We start from the raw sequence: 14513 nt of genomic DNA, 5'->3' as shown, positions 1-14513 counted from the left end.
CAGTTTGTATAATTAACAGGAATAGTCGCATTTCTGCTACACTGAAATATGTAGTTGTGGTAGAACAACATATGACATATGGGGCAGAGACTTGGAGATTGACAAAGAAGCTTGACACCAAGTTAAGGACCGTGCAAAGAGCGATGGAACGAAGAATGCTAGGCATAACGTTAAGAGACAGAAAAAGAGCGGTTTGGATCAGAGATCAAATGGGTATAGCTGATATTCTCATTGACATTAAGAGAAAAGAATGGAGCTGGGCAGGTCATGTAATGTGCGAGTTAGATAACCGTTGGAGCATTAGGGTTACAGAATGGGTGCCAAGAGAAGGGAAGCGCAGTCGAGGATGGCAGAAGACTAAGTGGAGCGATGAAATAATGAAATTCGCGGGCACTAGTTGGAATCGGTTCGCATTGGACAGGGGTAATTATAGATCACAGGGAGAGGCTTTTGTCCTGCTGATGATGATGATGGTGGTGGTGGTGGTGGTAGAACAAAAATCATACCCCAGGTATAAATGCCTTGAGATCAGGGAGATTCTCATAAAAACTGCGTGACTCCTCGTCTTCCCACAGCGAGCTGCTTCCGTCCAGCTGGAAAAGAAAGAGAAAAAGTTGCAGTTTTGCCCGGAAGGCAAGGCATTGATTGCAAATGCAAATTATAAGACAAATGAAGTAAGGTTAATACTTTTATTGACCTTATGAATTGCTGTAAACATTCACTTCATAACCAAATTGACATGCATAGTGTCACACATGCACAGGCAACATGAACACATCTCACCCGATGACTGCGGACTCATGTTATAAAGAGCATCAGCGGCGGTGAGCAAATTACCCTTCATGCTACCTCTTGCTTAAACGCGGACTAGGCGTGAGCGAACACAGCGCACTCAAAGCAATTGGCTAGTTCGCATTTCCCAACGTTTGCACCCGCCGCAGATTACCTCCAAGATAGGGCAGGCACAGCTATGCTATGTGCAGCCACGGCCGGAGTAAAAAAGGAAAAGCGAGCTAACCTGTTCCCCTACCCTCACTCCTAACCCACATACATCTGCTGCTCCACTCCCTTCCTTGCGCGCGTGACAAGACAGCACGCTTCCTACCCTGCTCGCACGAGATCAAGCCCCCATCCATCTCGGCTCACCCTTGCCCGCTTTCCCTCACACCTACAGCATAAGGCACGCGGCTGTGATGCTATCATACTTGGACTTCATACGAAACCTCATGGCAATGCTGACGGTGGAAATTTGCCTCGAGTGTCCATATAATCGTTATTAGAATAACATATGTCATACGCTGAAAAGCAAGATTGGCTTGCTGTAGACACATATCAAGCTCTATAGCAGACGTGATCCTTACCTCTCCGCCCTTGAACCGATTGTGGATGTCAAGTGTAGCGGCGTCAGTCTCCAGCGTAGCAATTTCTGGGCAAAACAAAGCAAACATTTACCTTTTCCCCCCTTATGGCCCAGCAAAAGTCTGCATCAGCAACATGCAAAGACACCACGCTTACCTTCAAGTGGCAAGTCAGGAACATCCTCGTCTAAAACATCCTGAAAGAGGAAATAATTTTTCGACCATATTGAGCAAATGCATATAAAACATGATTATTCAAAAGAATAGCGCGAAGTAGCAGGGACAACGACAGAGAATACGACAGGACGAGCACTCGTCCTGTCGTATTCTCTGTCGTTGTCCTTGCTACTTCGCGCTATTCTTTTGAATAATCATGACACACCAACTAGCCCAGCTTTCTGCTTTGATCATATAAAACATGTTTTTCACATAAAGGGCCCCTCACCAGGCCACAAACCAAATTTTGTTTACGCATACGAAGTTGTTACGTGCCCTCTAAGGAATGTTCTACCAGAATAATTTTTCAGATTAGTTCGTTAATAGCAGAGATAGAAATATTTGAAGTGCCGCAAACACATGATTACAGCAGGTGACCATCACCACCAACATAGACACTCTCTCCATTTGCCCCGTCTAGCCTCCGCAAGTTAAATTTCTTCCCTGCATTTTCCAGTACCAGAGCAGGAGGATAGCATGACGAATACGTCACGGGCCCTGCCTTCTTTTGCTTTTTTTCCCCTCTCTCTTGGGTATTCTGCTCAGTGGTGCACTTCTGGTGACAGTCTCGTGCACAAGCTGTTGCGTTTGTCTTGTTTCGTGCAGCGGACAATTTTGCAAGCTCTGAACGAGAACACCTGATTAGCAGTATAAGTCAGTGCCACAATCTTGAGCCCTTAGGCAGAGGCGAGAGGATGGAAGAACATGATCGTAGCACTGGAACATGGTAGAAAATGACAGTTTTGTTCTCTGAGTGCAAGCATGGGAACAAGCAGACAAAATAGAAGTGCATCTCACTAGCCAAGTTGCGATGTAAAACAAAAACAAGCAGACATTCAGTTCTTATGTTTTCTAATTTATCTAAACTTTATTTATTAGTCTATTGAAGCAACAGATTAAACAAATAGCTGATGGTGCCTTGAATAATTCTCGAAGTCACGTGTCACTGTGAGTGATGTTACAGCACGGCCATGTACATAGCGCACTTGCACCATTGACGTCGACTCTCTCGCTGGGAGTGCGGCACCCGTGAGGAGTAGGGCAAACGGCATTTGGTTTGAAATTTCTGTTCTTTCTACAGTGTGTAGCGATGTAATACTTAGCAGACACAATCATTAGCGCACATTGTATGCACTGCGATTGTCCGCTCAAAATGGCCATACATGGTGAGGGGCCCTTTAAACTAAAGGAAGGGCACCAGAATCGGGATAAATACTGCACCAGCATACTGCAGAACAAGGATGTAAACTAGAGTTCCAACACAGATTAGAATAGAGCAATATTTTCACATGAAAGGATAGTCAAGGGTATACACGAGAGCCACAGTGCTGAAAAATGCATACACTCCCTACCCCCTAATAATAGGGATTTTTTTATGAGAAGGTGCTAAAGAAAAGCAGTACTTCTGGTGTAAGAAATGAGATTTTAATAAACATCAGCTTTAGAAACTAAAATCCTAGCCCTGTCTTTTTTGAGCATGCAGCAGAGAGCCTGAATTTCCAACTCTGTATTAAAGGCACCGAACTGAAGATCTGCATCAATAAAAAAGACAACAAGCATGAAATTAGAGGTGTGTTTAATATGAACTACAGCAACGCCCCAGAAGATGCATATTTATGCTTTATTCTGGGCAAAACAGGCCAACACTGCACTTAAAACATAGCTAAATTAAACAAAACAAGGAAAATCTAAGAGAAATCTGAATGCTAACAAAACAGTTGTTTAGTGGGAAAGCCATTTTTATCTGACTCCTTTATTTACACGTCTGCTAGAAATGTGCAGAACAAGAAAGAGTACATACTGCAAACTGCTGAGTTCCTGTGAGCAGTTTCTGGAAGGCCAGGTGAGCAGCTTCACATTTTTCCTTCTGCTCACCGCTGAGTTCACCCTTTGTCTGCAGAACGCGGCGATTGTGTGCTTCGATGCCTCGGAGATTCTGGTGATCACGCAGCAGGTGCCGGCAAAGTGAACGGTAGTACTCGCGTAAGATGCTCTGCAGACTCTTCTGCTTGTCTGGGGTCAAAAGCTGAAATGCAAGCAATCCATATTGGTCAGAATTACCACATGAAGCCAACACACAATGAAGCTACGGAAAGCATAAGAAAAATGAATTGTGTCCTTTTAATAATAAGAAACGGTAAAGTAATGTGTAACAAAATACAACCTGCCATTGATAGGAGCCAAACCCACAACCTCCAAATGACGTGTGCCACACTCAACCAACTGACCTATGGAAGCGGTTCCTGCTCCATTCACTTTATAGGGCATTTGCATAAGTGTACTAAACCAAGTCCTGCGAGTGTTAGCTAGGACCACTCGTGGACAGAAATTTGATCGCTGACGATATGATGAGCACGAAAATTGATCTTAAGAATAAATTTGGCAATTTAGTGTTTCTGTTCCCAATGGCGTCGTGAACAACTGTGCTTTGCTGTTTCTTCAATTTTAAGCTGCCAGATCCCACTTTAGAGCAGTAGCCTAACACAAGAAAGTGCAAAAGTTTCACTAATGTGTAGCATGTTCCCTTTTTCCCACAAAAGCTCATATAGCTACTAATCACATTTTACTGTTTTATGCACTGAGTGACAATACAGCCTGGCAAATCCCTGCAGCCTTGGACCTACGAAATAATCTAACTTAGACTTATGTCACCAAGGTATAAGAACTGGCTGCTTTGGTAATCCATATTGAATCGACTGCAATACATGAACAGATGTACAAGTAACACGGAAAGACACAACTGCTTGTGTCTGTCACACTCATTTGTCTTTCATTTGTTCCTGCACTCTAGTGACAGTGCTCCTATGGGTTGATTAAAAATTAGCCCTATAATATGTGCTACAATCTAACAATGATTTAATAATGATAAGAGCTGGAACTAATGGGCACTCATTTTTGAGTGAACTGACAAAAAGAGAGGCCTTTTTTTCAGCACGAACAATGTGAAAAGTTACCTAAACAATAGTTTTTTTTTTAATTATGGAAGTACAAAATTACACGCAGTACATTGCACACATGATCCTAAAAAGCTTCGTTAGCACACATTTTAAAGTAGCCATTAAATGTGCCACAGTTATACCTTACATATTACGTCCTACTAGCAGACTACTATACTGCACATCATGATGCACTGTTAGTGCATCATGATCTGTTTCGTAGTCATATGTTACAAGTAACACAGCAGCAATTCAGCAGGCCATAGAATATTGAACGACCAATTTTTCGAACGCGCAATTATTCGGGTGGCTTTGCGGTGCCACCACATACCCCATAGTGTCAATGTATAAGAATGTCTGAAAGTTCGATTGCAGGAACCCTTTGCCGTCCGACTTTCCGGATTTTTTGCTGTGACTCCAGGTCTGAAACGGCGTTAATCAAAGCCACCACCGCAACATTTTGTCTATCTCGTCGGCTCGAACGGGCGCTCTCGCACACAGACCCGCTGGCAGCCACAGCCACCACTGTGGCAGCACTAGGCATATTTTCCTGCTTCAGCATTCGCTGTTAAGCTTCTTGCCATTCAGTGCCGCATTCTTCATTGAAAGAATTCGCCGGTGTCAGCAATGGCGCCGACTCCGCCTTTGCAACGCACGCCATTGGCTTCGAAGCTCGGATAGCAGGGATGCGATCTTGTACACGTTCCAAAATCGAACGGAGGCGGTCCGTTCCTTCCGTCGCGAAATTGGCGGTTCGTTCCGTTGCGTTTGTCCGATAGCAGACGACACTGAATGATTGACAGCAGATATCACTTCACAATTGACGTCATGGCGTTCGTCACCGTTCAAACTGACCAACTGTGTGCGGCTCGGTGGAACGGACCGCCTCCATTCTATTTTGGAACGCGTACAAGATCGCACCCCAGAACGCGAGGCATAACGCCGGTGTCCAAAAGTCAGCTTCACCTCTAAACACTAGTGTTACGCGGTGAAGTATAAAAAAAAAATATTGCGGTGAAGTATACGAAGAGTAGGAAGGGGAAATTGTCACGGGACACCCTTAATTATACACATGTGCATCGGCCATCTCCTGTCACAGTACAAGCACCAATATGCCTAGTAAGTGTACAGGCAAGCATTCAGAGGTTTTTCAGACATGTTCGTGGCGATTTGAGCCCTTATAGGCAGTAAAAAACAAGCATTCATTTTTTTTTTTCAGATGTTTTCGCAGCCCCCCGGGGCTGTTGACTGTAGAGCACTGAATTCTGCCCCCCTGTGCTATATAGGAAATAACAAACTTCGCCAAGAAAGGGCTTGTTACTTACGTCGCTTATCGGGACGTCACGAATGTACTTCTGGGCAAGGATGCGAATCCTGCGAGGAACCAATCCTGCAAAGTCCTCGCCGCAATGCTTGCAGAAGCTGATAAGGATGTTTAGGTTGTTGTGCTCTTCACGGTCACTACTTGTTAGAAATGTAAGTAGGTTTCTTAGCACTGGTAGACCTTCCTTTTGAGTAAACACTCCACAGGCAAGCAGCTGCGAATGCAGAAACAAAACAAAAGACACCATTATCGGGATCATTCTTGCAAAGTCAAATGCATCATGTCATTCCCTCGCATTTGGTCAGTCATATATACCTCGCACCGTGAAAGAGTGGAATAATCTGCCATCACACATTGTCACGGAAACAAATGCATCAAAATTTACAGACACTCTACGCAGTACCATGCATACCTAATATATCACGTTTCACTCTCTGATTTGGAAACTTACTTTTTTTATTGCGCCGATTACCAAAGCCTCCACGACGTCATAGTTTGTACAAATCATTTAGAGTTGCTGTACTGATAACTTTTTTTTTTATACGTTGATGCACTGTAAATAATTTTGTCCCAGTTTTGTTTTTCTATTGCATTTACATTTACGCACTGTTTGCCTCACCAATGTAACCTTTACCCTATGTAATACACTCCTTAGAGGGCCTTTAGGGTTATTGTGAAATAAATAAATGAATAAATAAATAAATAAATAAATAAATAAATAAATAAATGTAAACATGCACATGTTTTCAATAACAACCCGGGCAGTTCACACTGGAAGATAAAATTAATGTAGCAGGTAAGATACCGTAACAGATAAGTTACTTATCTGGGTGCACCAGATGCAGGCACTCGTAGCATTAACAGTAACCAGTCCAACCATAAACAAAGAAAAAAGGTACACTAGACTTGAGGTGCATGAGACTCATCTGTGCAAAACCTAAATACCACTTATGCAATAGCATAGACACATGTTGTAGGATAATACTACAGCTGTGTTTCCTTACTGTGAAAAAAATATATACAATATATATTCCATTGCTGCAATCACATGATGTCACTAACTGCAAGAGTCTTTCTGAACAAAAATGCAAGGCACATTTGTGAAAAATAATTTGTTAAGGAATAGCACAGATTTGGAGGAATAAAACAAGAACAAGAGCAAGTGAAACCTGCACCAGACTTGGCTGGAGAAATAGGACATCTTGGTGCAACCATAAAAATGTACTTATTTATAAAGATCAAGTTATGCAATTAATTTTAATTCACTACCTTTTACTATTTTATTAACATGTCATATTTTATCTCATCAATCTTTTACTGAATTAAAGTTGATACATTCTGGTGCATGCACAAAAATGAAGTTGCCATAAGAAAACTAACCTCAGCAAAGAATCTCAAGTCCACTCTGATCTTACTCAGATTAGTAGCCTGAAATAGAGAACATATAGTAAATGTGTGCACAGTACAACTTTGAACAGGTACAGAACAGCACGAAAAAGCATAACGTTTCAAAAAATAACAGCTTGGACTCAACTAGCCTAAAGGTGCTTTTGCTTGCACTCTCTGATTTACACAAGCAAACATGTCGAACATGTCATTTGTAAGACCATATTACACATGGTATTGTTCATTTTTAGGTGCCTGTAAGCAGGGACTTCACTAAACCCATTTCCACATTAGCAATGACTAGCAATTAAATTCTGCACATGTTGTTCATTCAATGCATAGCAGGACAGCTGATAGGTCAAACAGGCATGAGACATTCAAAGAAGGTACAAAAGAAATCACCAGGTGCAATAAGGACGATTGAGTATACTAACAAATACTTAAATCTGAAAAGTACAGAAGCACTAAGTACTGAAAAGTAAGGGGTGCTTGTTACTTTTATGAAGCATTCAAGTTACAATCTCGACTACACTACCAAAATAACATCTTTGCACTCAGAAAAATTCGTCTTCCAGAACATGTAGACAACTAGCCATTAATTATCAAACACAATGCTACCAATAATGAAAGGATGTTCAGCTAAAACATACAAAAGCCATTAGTACCGCAGACTTACATGGGATATTAGAGCTAATTTATCCTCAGACACACATACTTCACAGAAAAAACAGGCAGAAAAAAAGACAACGAAGTCACAGAAACAAGTTACCATCAGAGAGTATTTAGAATAGGAAGGTACTAGTAATGAACTGTCTCACGAAAGTATTTGTAAAGTATCAAGTTAATGATAAGTGTGCCGAGATCGAGCTACTTGAGTAGGACACAAGCTTAATGAAGGCAAGTCTAGCACCAACCTTGTCGTCCTTCTTTAGAGGGAGTGTCTTGAGCCAGTTTTCAAGCAACTGTGTCGAGAACTCTGCATATCGCTGGTGCAAAGATGAACACACAATCACAGCTGTCTGGATGTCAGACATCTAAAAAGAAAAAAGAAAAGAAAGCAGAGGGGGTTGATAAGACAATGAAGTAAGAATTTTCCTAACTGCACGGGAGTGGTACATGGTGCAGCATTAGATTTCTTTTAGAGAAAATTAAGAAGATACTGGTCATAAGCAATTGCAAAAAAAAGAAAAGGAAAACCAGAAAATTTAAAGCTGGAATCATCAGTAACAAATTTATTCGTGCCAGCAAGAGATAAACAACATTCCTATTTTATTTGCAATTATATATTAAAAATTAAATTCGGGGCTTTTACATGCTGAAACCATGTTCTGATTATGAGGCACGCTGTAACGGAGGACTCTGAATTAATATGGCCAGCCGTGGTTCTTTAATCTGCACCTGAATCTAAACACAAGCACTTTTGCATTTTGCCTTGCAGTTCAAGACCACAATTAAGAGTATTTTGCTTATTGCTAATCAACTATCCAAATCAGTGTAGCGAACATATGAGAGGCGCCGGGCGAGTGCAGCACCTATGTAAGAAAAGCTTCTCCTGCATATTTGACTTGATGCCGACTACCCCAAATGTCGCGTAGAAGGGAGCATTAGGTATATACAGCTCTTCTAGATAAGTCTGTAGCTCACTAAAGTTCAAGTTTCACACAGGGCAGTGAATACAGGTTGGTAACCAGGTTTGGATGCATTACTTGGTCATTTCTTCCAGGCTAAATAAGAAGTCTGTGCTGTCTGCAGTGATGCCACAGTAAAAAAATAGAAGCAGAGAGAACAAAGCAGTGGTGCCATCGCTCGTAGTAACAGTGAAATTGGACAAGTGCTATGACAGACAGTGCCAACATTTTGTCGTCAGAAATTCTAAGTTTTCTTTTATTTGGCCTCACCACAGATTAGCTCTGAACAAAGCATTAACTCTGAACAAAGCAAGGATTCTTGCAAATAAACATGGCAATTAAACTGCGATCACCACAAGATGTCATGTTAGTGTGAAATTGAACTGTAAATGAGCCAGCGGCCTAGCCAGAAAAGTCATGTATACATGGTACTACTATTTAGATGAGATTTGGTACATCATTTAGGCATCATGCTAGTTTTCCCAAAATGCCCAACCCAGCCAAGAAGTTCACTCATCATACAATCTATAAAACACAGTAAGGACCCCAGATGCAAAGAGAGAGAGTATTTCCATCTAAAGCATGCTCTAAATCCGGGTTCTCAAGCATAGTGCAAGCCTTAGGATACTTGGGTGCAGCCTGCATACATCCTTCTGGCCTCTGTAAATGGCTTAACACACTGACTGACACACCAGTGTGTGGCTCACCTTCCACATATGCAGCTCAGTACTTAAGCTGAGTCTAGGACCAAAGTGCTGCATTATCACCACCACCAGGCTGGCATCTTCATTTTATGTCTGCTGTAGAAAAGAGGCCTCTCCCAGTGATCTTTAATCCCCCCTGTCTTGCATAAGCTAACTCCACCCTATGCCTGAAAATTTCCTAATATTACTGCATCACATAGCCCTCGACCATCCTTGACCATGTCTCCTTTCCCTTGCAACTCATTCTGTTACTAAACCTCCGGTTATCTGCTCTACGCATTACGCTGCCAACCCAGTTCCATTCCTTGCTCTTAATCTCAACAAGAGTATCAGCTACCTTCATTTGTTCTCTAGTCCAGTCTAGTCTTAAGTCTTCCTGTCTCTTAGGGTTATACCTATCAATATATGGGGGGACATGATGTGCTAAATCATTTCTATTTCACTCACACTTTTGCTTCCAGTAAAACAACAACAAAAAAGAAAGGCCTCTTGGCTTCAGACTTACCTTGAGTTTGGCTTCCACTATGGCAGCCGCCTGAAAACAAGATACAAGGAGTGATCATCTCATCTTACTGCCATGTCAGTCACTGAACTACAGAATGTGTCAATATGCCATACCACTTCACTGATGTACTTGGTCAGATTGAGGCCGGCCATGTCCTTCAGGAGGGAGTCCCGCTGAGCTTCCGAGATAGTTTTCTACATGAAGAAATATCTCTTATGAGTGTCAGCTGCATACAATGTAATGTGATGGTGCTCACCAGTTTTTTTACAAAAGCTGTATTTTTCCGCAGATTCGAGTCTAGCCTGCTGAAGAATGCCTCTTCTGGACGATTGCCTGTAAATTCAAGAGAAGCACTCTTAGAAAACATTATGAATAAGTTAATGAAAGTTGGTATGTAACCTTGCAGCCACCCTGCCTAACTTAAAGGGGTCCTAAACCACCCTTAGGGCTTACGAAAAAAACATAGCCCGTGAATAGCATACGCAGCTGTGAGCATCTTAGCCAACTCTTGCAGTCGTGCGCAGTACGCGAAGCTTGCAAGCAGAGTGCGAAGTCACCTTTTTCTCTAACGCTCTCTTTTCAACAGAAACCTGCTCCTTGCTCTTTCTGCTTGCTTTGTTTCGTAATATAGCAGATCCCCATATGCGACTGCTATTGGCCAATAACTGACATCAATCAAGAAGGTTCTTTGATTCAATGTGCTGCTTCTTTCTGTTACTGTGTATATTTATTGAAGCAGTTTAATAAACAGGCTGAAGTAAGCGAAAATGTGCGTTCGGATTTCGATAATAATTAAGTACTTCTGGAAGAAGCAGGCTATCGTCTGCTTATACTCGGCCACAGCCACCTGCGTAGGAATTAAATTTTGACCACCCTGCTTAGCGGTGTCGTAGCCATCGGGTCTCGATTATTTCGACTAGTTCTGAACCCTCAACAAGCTAGGAACCAGGTGAAACTTAAGGTCAGACCACATGCACACTTCCCAGCGTGTGGTCACACCTGGCCGCTTCTGGTTATACGCCTTGGCAGACTTCGCTTCAATATGCGTTTCACTTCATATGCGCAAGTAGGATGCAGGTCGGATGCATCTGTCGGTTGAAATGGTGCAGACCAAAGCCAGTCCGCACCACGTAGCACGGCCAGTTTACAGCATATAGCCCAAGTGCACACTCAAGCCCTGCCGTGCAAAAAGCAAACACTGCGCATCAGCACTACAATTGCATGTAGCCGCTGTCTGCAACGTAGCGTAGATTTTGCGACTGCTGCAGGGTGCTGCGACAAGTCTGCCAGCTGAGCGCACTGCGGCTCGCTGATAACAACCATGTTTGGCATGCCAAAACCGGAAATAGAGGGTCTATGTGAACATCCAAAATCAAATTTGAACTGCGCACCGCGGTGACGTTCAGTAGGCGGAGCATTGTGGCATGCCGCGCTCAGCCGTAGCCTTCGCAGAACAAGGCATTGAAGAAAGAACTGGAGCACAGCGAACGGGATCATGCACAACCTTTGATTACCAATAACGCCGCTTCTGCTGAATGCATTGAAGTGCTTTTTGTGGCAAAGTATTTCTGAAAATGTATGTTTTAACTTCAAATGCATTTCTCAACTTCAACAAAAAGTTGTTCAGGGCCGTGCAAAAATAATAATATGTAGCATGGAGAACACATCTACAAGTGGCAGCAGTGGTGATGAGCAATAATTTGATTATAACAGTCTATAACGATTTATTTTTATGTTGATAAGAATTTGAGCGTGTCAGATTTTGAGCATCTGTACAACAAAATATATTTACAATAATTTTCATATGGCTCCTTATTAAAAAAAAATTTCGCATGCTTAGTGGAAAACCATAACGAAGGCAAAAGGATAGAAAGCAACAGGACAGAAAGACTGCTGGCCTTCGACAATTTTTACTTTGGAAAACCATTACAACTCGTGAAAACAGACAGAGATACAGTCAATACGCAAGCTAATCCAAACTCCTACTGTATGCATAGCACAAAGCCGCTGACCAATATAACCAAATTCACAACACAACTGACACTATGCTCACACAGCTATCACCTTCTTTTTTTCATGCAAATAGGCCTCATGTATCAATATGCATTTTTCACTTTTATATCTCACTTATACTTTATGTCACAATTCCATCTACCCCATCTTTCTGTATTAACTATTGTATCTGCTCCAAATTTTCACACCTACCTACAACTTTGTCATACTGAGCATGATGACACAAAAATGCTTCAATTAAAAAAAAACAAGATATGGCAATAATACTCTTACCAGCAGCTGTTAAATTCTTGCTCCGAAGTTCTGATTTGAAGTTCAGTCTCTCTTGAACTTCTGTCGTGTATGCATCAAGGAGAGCCTTGGACAAAATAAGCACAAGTATCAGAAACTGCACAAGCAAATCCTTCACAGCTGTATGCCAATCTAACGCCCGCTGCATCTAAGACAACAAATTTGCACAAACGAGTTCTCATGCTCTTTGAAAGTACTAGGGGTCTGCGTGTAAGCTCACAGCCTCGCTCAAATGCAGCAGCTACTACTGCTGCATTCAAGTGCAGTTGTAGCTTGCTGTTCTTAGTGAAGGCTGCCACATAGGCTGCATTGCAGCAATGCACCATCAGCTTTCACCACTACAGTCGTACACAGTCCTTAATTGATGTACAATGTGGAGCCAGTATAATGCAATTAGAGAAACAAAAATAATGGATTAGTGCTTCAAGAAACTGTGCACATGGGTTGTGATCCATTTATACACAAGATAACTTTTATTTTATAATCGTTGATCATTACGTTTTAAAGCAAATGTGGAGCACTGATACACGTTGCGTTGCATTTACAATTGATATGGACCATGCCACCCTTCATTGGTTCACGGAAACCGTTGCAGAACTCCACTTAACAGCTTGACTAAAAAATAATGTTAGATGCCTTTCACCTACCTTTTCACTTTCTTCCACAGCGGCAGCATTGTCCTGTGATTAAGAAAAAGAAAGAAAATGTTTAAGAAATAAAAAGGACAACATATTTTCCTGCAGTGTGAATGTGCCTCTAATGTCAGCAGGTAACCTTTGCCATTTGCCAGTGTTACTGTTGATAATTAAGAGGTAGAAAATCTCTCATATTGCACACCTGTCAGCTGGCTGCATAGCATGGATGTACATAATAATATAGCTAAGGGAGGTCAGGGTATTGTATTTTAACGAGCAAAGTAGCTGTGTTACTGCCACACAATGTAGAATAAATAAACATGTAAACACGTGGTTGTACACATGGATGGTTTATAAGAAATACTAACACAACTTCAATCAAGAGAGCTGATATTGTAATAAGTGTGCAGAATTTAATATTCAGTCTAAGATGAGTTCCTGCTACAAACATGATCCTTACTTCAACTGAGCTGAGAGCCACTTCTTCTGATGGTTCTTCTGGGGGCAGGCTGTCAGCCCGTTTCGAAACCGTGTCACCAGAGTTGTCATTCGCAGAGACAGCATCATTTTCTGAGAACAGAGACAAAACGGAAACCAGGCCATGTTTTTAAGAAGCCTGCGGCAGCAATGCGCCGGCAGGAAAGCGAGGCTGGCTACAGTACCTTGTTTAGCATCGCCACCGGCACCGGGCGGAACGTTATCGCTGCACGGAACCGTACATTTCTGGTCATTTTTTTCAGCTTGCAAAGCCCTGGCTTGCAGTCGCCGACCTCTCTCCTCCCGTTCTCTGCGCCAGCTCTTGCCTTTGACTTCCGTTTTCTTCTCCGAGTCCTGTGAACCAGCGTAAGAAGAAATAAGGTTAGGCGTGCTCGGTCCCAAATGGCGAGTCTCTTTATCGTCTTCGCTGCGGCCAACGTGGATGGCACCCAAAAAATGCATTGCCTTCTTCGAGGAAGCACGAAAGCATTGTTGCACTGCAGATACTTTAAACTCACCATCGGTGGGCGTTGGTTTATCCGTTAGAGGCACCGAATGTGCACAACAATCAGTAACGCGCGCAGCCACGAGGTCTCACCGATCGCACTGTTTACACCACACACTGCGCTCAGCCACACGACGCTAACACGATCCTGCAAGATGTGGTGCTCACGCGATTGATGCAGCTGCTGTGCGCTGCTCTCGGTTTGCTGCTGTAGACCATGCCGAAGGTGAAAATGCCGCGACGGGATGCTGTTACCACTTGCCGAATAAACTCCTACGTGGAGAGTGCGGAGAGTCCACGGGCACGCACAAAATTAAAAGATGCGCGCGTCTTAACCCTGCGATACGGTGCAATAAGCCGTCACGACGCGTCGACAGTGAGATCACATTCCGACCTGTTTTACAAAAGTTTTCGCGAACGCCTCAAGTCGCATTTGGCCACAGTTTAGGTGGGAAAACTTTATCGCATTCTGAAACGATCATGCTCACATATCAACACACAACCATGTTTTCGAAACCAAGCCACCTGGCGTGCG

General features: G+C 42.6%; 1 protein-coding gene across 2 annotated transcripts in view; it reads right to left on the bottom strand.

Annotated features, from left to right (window-relative positions):
* Upf2 (UPF2 regulator of nonsense mediated mRNA decay) overlaps window positions 1-14493 on the bottom strand; it is a 48521-nt gene extending 34028 nt beyond the window's left edge. The window contains exons 1-15 of one of the 2 annotated variants that reach the window (XM_050170718.3): window positions 13992-14493; window positions 13659-13827; window positions 13457-13566; window positions 13009-13041; window positions 12344-12428; window positions 10314-10390; window positions 10171-10251; window positions 10058-10087; window positions 8135-8254; window positions 7215-7262; window positions 5836-6048; window positions 3376-3600; window positions 1516-1555; window positions 1362-1426; window positions 507-593 (exon numbers count right to left, since the gene is read on the bottom strand). In XM_050170718.3, coding sequence (XP_050026675.2) covers window positions 507-593; window positions 1362-1426; window positions 1516-1555; window positions 3376-3600; window positions 5836-6048; window positions 7215-7262; window positions 8135-8254; window positions 10058-10087; window positions 10171-10251; window positions 10314-10390; window positions 12344-12428; window positions 13009-13041; window positions 13457-13566; window positions 13659-13827; window positions 13992-13994 — 1386 coding nt within the window. In that variant the 5' untranslated portion in view covers window positions 13995-14493. The remainder of the gene's footprint in view (window positions 1-506; window positions 594-1361; window positions 1427-1515; window positions 1556-3375; window positions 3601-5835; window positions 6049-7214; window positions 7263-8134; window positions 8255-10057; window positions 10088-10170; window positions 10252-10313; window positions 10391-12343; window positions 12429-13008; window positions 13042-13456; window positions 13567-13658; window positions 13828-13991) is intronic. The other variant, XM_050170717.3, reaches the window with a different exon arrangement.
* Between the last annotated feature and the right edge of the window lie 20 nt (window positions 14494-14513).

Source organism: Dermacentor andersoni, chromosome 6 (assembly GCF_023375885.2).
Source record: "Dermacentor andersoni chromosome 6, qqDerAnde1_hic_scaffold, whole genome shotgun sequence".
NCBI lineage: Eukaryota > Metazoa > Arthropoda > Arachnida > Ixodida > Ixodidae > Dermacentor > Dermacentor andersoni.
This window is presented reverse-complemented; position numbering and strand designations above follow the sequence as displayed.